The 8,888-nt window shown below is 49.0% G+C and overlaps 1 protein-coding gene across 4 annotated transcripts in view; it reads left to right on the top strand.

The window, feature by feature from the left end:
• Positions 1 to 1,180: 1,180 nt before the first annotated feature.
• The window catches only part of TSHZ3 (teashirt zinc finger homeobox 3), a 67,676-nt gene continuing 59,968 nt past the window's right edge, over positions 1,181 to 8,888 (top strand). The window contains exons 1-2 of one of the 4 annotated variants that reach the window (XM_056500870.1): positions 1,181 to 1,808; positions 2,601 to 2,881. In XM_056500870.1, coding sequence (XP_056356845.1) covers positions 2,842 to 2,881 — 40 coding nt within the window. In that variant the 5' untranslated portion in view covers positions 1,181 to 1,808; positions 2,601 to 2,841. Of the gene's footprint in view, positions 1,809 to 1,956; positions 2,882 to 8,888 lie in introns of those variants that run through there. The other 3 variants (XM_056500869.1, XM_056500867.1, XM_056500868.1) reach the window with 3 other exon arrangements.

Here is an 8,888-nt window from a genome sequence, read left to right as displayed (position 1 = left end):
CGCGGCGCGGGCCGGCTCGGCCAGCAGCGCTCAGCCCGGGGCTCGCCTCTCCGGCCCCGCGCTCGGTGCGGTGCGGTCCTGCCGCAGCATCGCCCCGGGAGCAGGGAGAGCAGCCGACCCCTGTCCCTGCCCCTGCCCCTGCCCCGGCCGGCAGCATCCTTCGGGGCGTGGGGGGCGTGAATTATTTAGTTTTTCTATTTCCTACTTAAAGGGGGAGGAGGGAGAGAGAATGAACGAGCTATTAACCGCAGCCAAGCCCTGCTTCCCGGGGCTGTCTAACGCTTGTAAATACTTATGCTGCGGCTGGTCCCCTCCTCCCCGGTTAAGTTGTTTAGTATGTTGGTTATTTGTACCGAATCCCGGTCTGTGTAGTGTCTGATGTGTTGTCGTTGCAATGTGCAGCCGGGGTGACACTGATGGATGCGCCAATGGTGAGACGGACAGATGTTAGGGCGGATCTAGCGGCACGCACGGCCGCGGCGGCGAGCCCGCCCGCCCGCCCCGCCGGGGCTGCCCGCCGCCCGGCCCCGTCCTGCCGCACGGCTCACCCACGCTCACACACTCACACACACGGGGCTTTTTGGGGAGGGGGGGAACGGCTCGGTGTCGGCTCTTAAGCAGATCTGATCGCTCCTTCTGTGAGCAGATACTGTAACTGTGAGAAGCAACCAGCGAGTATCAATGAGATGGAACTGAGCGAGTTTGGCAGCAGAAGCGGCAATTGACAACTCACCATTTTCTTGTTTGCAAGAAATGTTTCGTTTTCCCCCAACAGTAGCAATTTCCCGGGGACTTTAGGCGACTGAGATTTTTTTTTTCATCCTAAAGATCAGCTTAAAAAAAAAATCAACTCATAACAATAATAATCAAAAAAAAAAAAAAAAATCCCAAACCTTCTCCACCCGTCATGTAAAGTGTTTGAATTTCCTGCAACTTGAAAGGGAAGAGAGAGCCCGAGAGCGGCACGGCGGCTTTATAGGATGTGAAGACGCAACAACATCTGCACTTAGTCAGGTATTTGGAATTATCCCAAATCTCGAAGAATGGGGGCGAGTGGAGATTTTTTTTGATCTTACCGTAAAAGTGAGCTCAGCCTTTTTTTTTTTTTTTTTTTTAATTCCTCCCCGTGAACTTTAAAAAAAAAAAAAAAAAAAAAAAAAAAAAAAAAAAAAAAAGCTGCTGGTATTTTTTTTTTTTCTTTCTTTCTTTCTTTTCTGTTTTGTGTTGTTGTTTTTGGTGGGGTGGCTGTTGGCGAGTCTCCCTCCCTGCTCGCGGGGTCCCGGCGGGGGCGGGAGCGGCCCGGGCCCGCTCGCCCCCCGCGCCCCGGCCCTCCCCGCGCCGCGCCGCGCGGCCCCGCCGCCCAGGGAGGCGCAATCAAACCCGCAGCACATCGATCCGCCGGCGCTCGCCGAACTGAGCGCGGCGGCTCGGCAGTGAACTTGGACCGAGAAAAAAATTAAAAAAAAAAAAAAAAAAAAAAAAAAAAACAACTGAGAGGGAGAGAGAGAGAGAGAGGGAGAGAGAGGGAGAGAGAGAGGGAGGGAGAAATCAATCCCCAAAACAGGGAAAACGAGGGAAAAGTGCTCCTTGCCGAAGAGCCGGGTGCGTGGGGCGCGGGCGCTGCCCGCTCCCCGCCGCTCCGGCCCCGCGGGGCGGGAGCCGCGGCTCCGCTGGCGGGGGCGCCGCCGGTAGCGGCCGCCGGCCGGGGCGGCCCCGACACCGCCCGCCCGCAGGCGCGGAGCGGAGCGCGGCGCCAGCCAGGTGGGAGCCGGCGGGCTGGATGTGCCGGCGGGCGGGCGGCGGGGCCGGTGAGTGCGGCCGGGGCGGGCAGCGCTGCGGGGCCGGAGCGGCGGGAGCCGGGGCTGCTGTCACCGCGCGGGGCGGCCGGGATGGAGCGGCGGGCCGGGCCCTCCTCGCCGCGGGGGCGGGGGCGGCGGGAACGGGGGGGGTCCCGTGCCCCGGCGCGGCGGGAGGCGACGGCTGCGGGGGACTCCGGCGGGGAACGGGTGCGCGCGGGGGCGGAAAGGGAAGGGCTGCGGCGGGGAGCGGGCGAGCGGCGCTGAGCCCGGCGGGCTGCCCGGCTGTCCCTGTCCCTGCCCGGCCACCCCTCCGCCGGGAGAGCGGCGCCGGCGGCGGGCGAAGTTGGGTGGCGGAGGGGGCTCGGCGCGGGGGTCGCTCCGGCCGGCGGGGCAGAGCCCTGCCCGCCCCCGTGCCCGGTCCGGCGGGCGATGCGCACTGAGTGAAGGCGCGGCCCGGGGCGGGCGGCGGTGCCCCGCTCCCTCTCGGCGGACCAGTTTGAGTGACACCGCGATCATCTCGTTTCCCTTCAAGCTTCGCCTGTTGCCGCCGCCGCCGCCGCTCCAGCGCCGAGCCGGGAGTGCAGAGCGCAGGCTGAGGCTCCGCCGGCTCCGGCCGAGAGATCCCCTGCCTTTATGCCGTGATCTCCCAGCCCGGCCAGGCACCGGGGGCGCAGGGCGGGGTGGGGGGGACTGCGGGCTCTCCCCAGCCCTCCCGCCCGCACACCTCTTCGGGGGGCTTCCCCTCCTCCTTCCTCCGGGGCGATTTGTCAAACTTCCCCCCTCTTCTGCCAGCAGCAGCAGCAGCAGCAGCAGCAGCAGCAGCAGCAGGGCTGTCCTCTCCTCTGTGCCGCCTCCTCCTCCTCCGCCGCCGCCGCCTCCTCCTCCTACTCGGCATCGTGTATGCACAGCAACAAAAAATATATCCCCGACCCAGCCCTCGCGCCGAGGCTGGAGCAGCTCACCGGATCTCTGGGGCTGAGGCAACTCTTCCCACCCCCGCGCCCCGGCTGCCCCCCCCCGCCGGCGCCCGCAGCAGCCCAGCATGCCGAGGAGGAAGCAGCAAGCGCCCCGGCGCTCAGCAGGTACGAGAGCCGCTTCCCTTCCTTCCCTGCCTCCCCTTCCCTTCCCTCCGCGGCCGCTGCCTTCTCCGCTCGCTTCCCTCCGTCTGTTTCCCGAGCGGCTCCCGCCGCTGCCCCGCTGCCGCCGCTGCTCCGGGGCTGCGGGCTTTCGGGGCGATTTTATTTATTTATTTTTCTTTGGGGTGGGGGGAGCGTGTGAAAGCCCGTTCCCCACTTTTGGTGCCCACTTTGGTTTATTCCGAACTCTGCCATCGCCCGGCTCGGTTCCGGGGGTAGCCCCGTGCGAGGGGCAGGCGGGTGTGTGCGGGCACGCTGCTCGGGCTCGTGTAGTCGGTGTCACTCCGGGGCTGGGAGAAACAAGGAGGCGAATTTTGGTTATTTCCAGCCCGTACTTTGGCACCTACTTTTCTTCTCTCCCTCGTAGTCTTCGTTCTTTTACATCCCCTTCCCTCACAGGCAAATGGTTTGTGAAAGCCAGGGAAAATACTCTTTTTATTTAATTTTTTTTTACCTATATAGGAAGAGAGAGGGTATGTGTAAATACATGGCACGCTGTGAATGAAGTGGCAGGGACAAAGTGATTTGGAGGCTCTGCAGTGTTAGTTGAAGATCCAAGCCCAGAACTGGTTCCTTTGCCCAACTTTTACCTTTTTCTCTTCTGCCCTTGCACTGCACTGGAGATGTCTCTGCTGGACAGACAGACTCTCCTAGCTGGTCACTTTCTTTGCTAGCCTCTTCTGTTAATCCTATTGATTTCTTATTTATGAGTCCAGAGGAGAAGCTGCAAAGTAAACCAAAGGAGGAAAAAAAAAAAAAAAAAAAAGAAGAAGGGTCTGTGTATTGTCAAGTGACTGCTGAGTGTTTCTGATAGTGCCTTTACAATTTCCACCGTTTTTTTTTTTTTTCCTTTTTAGAAATGCTTTTCGAGGCTTTGTGCTGGCGAAGTTTTTTGTTTGTTTAGCTTATTTTCTTTTTGCCAGAAATGTCAACTCCTGTTTAACTTAAGCAGTATTTTTTGGAAAAGCCAAATTGAAATGAAAACATTAAAAGAAAAGCCTCACATAATTTTACAGTAATCCTTAGTTGGGGCTATGTGGGCTGGAAAAGGTTTCCTTGGCCTGTTGCCATCCTTGATTTGATGTCTGATTGATCGCCTGTCATCTGGCAGCCTTTGATCTATTCATTCCCGATAAACATCAATAAATCACTTGCCATGGTAACGCCGGACTCGGTGACGTCACGGGTGGCCTGTCAACTCTGTTAGCGCGACTTGAGGGGCTCCTGGCGAGCGGTGCCACCAGGGCCAGCCCTGCGGGGACAGCCCTGCGGGGCGCAGCAGCCCCGAGAGGCCGGGGCAAGTTTTCCAGAGGCAGCATCCCTGTGCCGGGCTCAGGACAGCTTGGAGCAGGTAGTCCTGGAGCCTGGGGTAGGGCTGCGTGGAGCCCAGCGTTCTGCACTGCTCCCACTCTGCCTGACAGCTTCTCCGGGTTGAGGGGTTTGGGTTTAGCAAACAGCAAGGGGCTCGGGGAGTGACTCAATTTGTAAATAGCAATGTGTGTGTTTCCTTTCTTCTCCCCTTTGACATCCACATGCGTTCGGCCAGTGCTGTTGAAATAGGGAAATAGACTTCCCAGCAGCCTTATACCCTGCACACAAACAGCTAGAAAGTTTGGAAAGTTTCTCAGTGATACCATCTAGCAAACAATATCGTAGCCAAATACTTCATGATAATATTTTGCTTTTCTGGCCCGTGCCATCAAATAACAATTTTTGAGAGAAATGACAGAGGTGAACTTTTCCTCATACTTGGGAAGTTCTATTTTGTAATGTGGATTTAGTTCTGCAAAATCTAGCTTTTCCATGTGTTTGACACGCTCAAAACTGCTGTAAACTGGGCTCTCTCTCCACAGACTGGAAGAAAATGTTTCTGCACTAAACACACACTCTGTATGTGTATCCTCTCCCTCCACCACTCTCTGTCTCTCCCTCCTTTCTCAAGTGAATCATCCATGATGTGCGATCTATCTTTCATATTTAGCAGAAGTGTAATCTCTTTAAACTTTTAGCTTTTTGATAGCCACATTAAACATTTAGTATTATGTATAATTGCTTCCCACTGAGATGCTGCTTTTATTGGTCACATTGGAAATGTTACTTTTTCTAATAGCAGTAAAAGCAAAGGCTTTTTTTTTTTAACACCTTAAAAAGCAGCTAAGAAATAACAGGTTAGTTAAGAAATATTCATTACAAAAACTTGACTGCAGGACTAATAGGAGATGGAAGAATGGTTTTGCTCTATCAAAATGACCCGTCAAAACGACTTTGTTTCATATTTGATTTAATTGTCTCTCTCCTGACAGGCACATTCATCAATAGCTTAATGGTCAATCAGAAGTTGGCAGAGTGAGTGCTTTCATTCTTTCCCATACACTAGCTTTGGCTTTACTTTATCAAAATGCCTCTGCCTAATGGATATGGGGGATGTAGAATGACTGAAGGGCTACTTATTTGACAAGAGTGAAAAAACAAGAACATTTATGCTGTTGATAAGTGCATGAAGATAAATAAGTGAGCTGTATGAGGCATTTTATTTTAAGACAGAAGAAACTTACTTTTTCCCCCCCCCTCCCCTTTTTGGCTTGAGAGCTGCGAGTTATAAGGTTCATGACTGCTTTTGTGGCATACTGAGAGTGATGACAAATTGATTGCTTGGTACTGAGAGAGAAAAAAAGGTGGTGGTGGGGGGAGAATTAAAGATGTCTGCTGATTGGTAACTCAGGAAATCCAGTCCCCAGCAACCTTGAGAATACTCGAGAATTTTTTTTCTCCAAACTGAAAGGTCCGCTCAGCCATAAAAAAAGAAAAGTTGTTTTGCCAGCTTCATTAGTGTTCACCTAATTAGCTGTAAACCTGATGGATTCCTGACAGCTTTAATGATTGGAGATGACAAGCTCCACGCAGTGTCATCCAGCAGAATTAGGTTTGCAGCTAGTTTGATGTAATCAAGTTGATATTACACAGTCCTGGTTGCCTTTAGTTGTGCATTAACTCAATTTTCTGCTGCAGGTGACAAATGGGCTTTGGTACCTGGATAATCATGTCATAGGAATTAGGACCCTTTTAATGGTCTGGAGTGGAATAACAACAACAAAGAACTCTCAGCAGCACAGAGCTCGCAGACATAACAGACAGGTGCACAAATTCTTTATGTCTAGCCCAAGTGTTAACACCACACTGTGGAAGACTAAAGCTGTCTCTGAGAATCAAGAATCTGTAAAAATGATAATTTCACTTTGTTTGCTTTGAGACCAGCTGAATATCACAGGTAAATTTGGGAAGGAGAGTCAGGGATTGCAATTTTATTTCTCACCTGTTAAAGCAAGAAGATAGTCAGAATTTCTGCTCCAAAGACTTCTGTCATGTAAGTCAGGAGGAAGAAGGTATTTACCAGTTAAGAGGCTACTGTCTGGGGAAGCTAAGATATTGTATTAATAGAGGCCAGTCTTGTTCATGCAAACAGTAATTATCTATCCTTAAATTATAGCTTTCACTTGCAGCTTTTTTAGAAACCTATTTAAAAGATCAAGAAAATGTACTTCCTACTGACAGAAGCGACTTAATACATATTTTGTATACATATCTTCTGAGGAGGGATTGGGAACTAGTGGTTTGCTGGAATCACATTTAGTTTGCTTATTTATTAATTTATATATTTTATAAAACAGTAAGACCCAGGCAACTGCGCCGAGTTTTCAAGGCTCTGGGGGGGAAAAAAAAAAAAAACCAAACAAACCTTGGCCTATGGTATATATTTTTTTTTTTTTTTTCGCATGGTATGTTTTAAATCCTAGAGATTGGGAAGAGCCTAAAGCATGCAGCAACTTCTTCTCTTGCATTCAAAAGCTGCACCTGGTCAGTGTGAGCACTGAAATACAGGGAATTGATGCTTCAGAGGTGTGGAGCACTTCCACTTTCCAGGGACTTGAGTGCTGGTGACAGCCCTCAGCCCCTCCAGCGTGGGGCTGGGGGTGCAGCACAGCAAACAGATGCAAGATGGCACACAGGTTGTGCTGCCAGATTTCCAGGCAGCTCTGACTCCGGCAACTCGAACGCTCGCTTTAATTTATGGCAATTGCTTGCAACTACATACATACCCCAAAAGTAAATGTAGCGATAAACTAGGCTACCTATAAAGGTACTTGCAGTGTCAGCCCTTGGTGTGTTATTTGCCTCCAAACCTGCCACATATTTCTCTGTTGGGCAGAGATTCTTCCTAGCAGCAAGCTGACAAAATGATTAGTTATGGCTGTCCTCTGCTTTTTTTTTTTTTTCTTCCTTTTTTTTTTTTTTTTTTTTTTCCCCGGCAAAGTGTGAAGGAACAATGCAAAAAAAAAAAAAAAAAAAAAAAAGGAAAAAAAAAAGAAAAAGGGACATAAATATAAAAAGGCTTGATAGATTCCCCTGAATATCTGCCTGGAAAACAGAATTTTCCAGAATCAGCTGCCATTTCTCCCATTAGCTTGACAGCTGTCAATTAGGGCTTCAGTGCTCTCCTGGGCCACAGTTTATTGCGTGCGGTTGATGTTGTCATTTTGTTCTCGGTTTTGCCTTGAGCACTATCATGAGCAGGAGTGAAATAGTCAATAACTGATGTATCAGCAGTTATTTCTTAAATTGGCTTACAAGTCTGCATTTTTCCTCTTTTTACTAAAGATTGTTTTGTAAAGTGATTAGAATGAATTGTGACTGCTGCAGGGTTATGGGAAATGCAGTGAAGCTAGGGTGAGTTAGCAGGATTAAAGTGGGTCCTTTTTGTCAGCCCTGCTTCCAGGATTAGTGGAAACTGTATAGAAAAGATCACCTTCAGGGTGAAGTGTGGGGTACATTTTTAAGCGTGCTACGTGCACGCTTATGCAGAAACATATGGTGGTACAGAGTGAATGAAAAGAAATCATTTGCCAGGACGTAAAGTAACCTATGTGTTATCTTTCTGAGCAAACCTGGGCACTGCTGGCTTTGTGGTGTAGTAATCCATATTTTCATCCACTGTCGTGACTGATTTTAGCATAGCCCTGTTTTCAAGGTGCTGCTAGTGGATCAGGTATTAAGATGCCTGAAGTGTTGCATTGTCAAGTAGGAGTGTGTGTGTGTGTATGGTTATGATACAACACCAAAAATAACATAGTTGCTGAGCAGTCGTGTGTTATCTTATCTGTGAAATACTTCAGCATCATTTACTAAACAATCTACCTCAGGTGTTTTAGTCTGATATTTTTTTTTTCTTCTCTGTGTGTTTGGTATTTTTTTTTAAATTTAGTTACGCCCAAATTGTGGTTTATCAGCCTTAAGTTAAAAAAATGAAAGGTGAATACAATATATTGTATTTGGTAACAATGATATGGACTGGTACATCCAGACAGATAATATGCAGTTGTAATTAGAGTGAATAGACAGGCATTCATTTTCAAATTCTTTGACACATGCATAAAATAGTCATATAATAAGATAAGATGACAATTTTATGTTAGGTTGATAAAGTGTCCCGATACATGCATTTAAATGTCTGTAAGCCTTTTTTTATCCAGACAGATTAATTCTAGTTTCCAGCATTTGCAGTTAGACATTAAATTAATTTTAAAAATCCCACTAAACAATGGATGCGTTGCTTTTTTGTGTGTGTGTGTGTGTCATAACCTAAAGCAGGAGGATTCAAGAAAATTTGTGCAATTGATTTTTCTTGATTTCAACATTAAAAAAAAATAAAGCATGAAAATTGGCTCAAAGGATTTAAAGCATAGTCCACGAGAGATTGTATTGTAGTTTTCTTAAGTACAATAATGCAGAATAGAACATTGTCAGGGCTTGAAACTGTTTGTTACCATTTTCATAAAAAGAACTGAAAGAGTTGAAATAAGTAGGGCTTAATTTCAGAGACTGCGAGATTCATCCTACTGCATTTGCCTGATTTTGCGCCTGAAAGATATTTTGGTCATCTCAGCAGAAAGCCAAT

This window comes from Oenanthe melanoleuca, chromosome 11 (genome assembly GCF_029582105.1).
Source record: "Oenanthe melanoleuca isolate GR-GAL-2019-014 chromosome 11, OMel1.0, whole genome shotgun sequence".
Classification (NCBI taxonomy): Eukaryota; Metazoa; Chordata; class Aves; order Passeriformes; family Muscicapidae; genus Oenanthe; species Oenanthe melanoleuca.
Note: the sequence above shows the minus strand (reverse complement) of the source record. Positions and strands in the feature narration are given on the sequence as shown.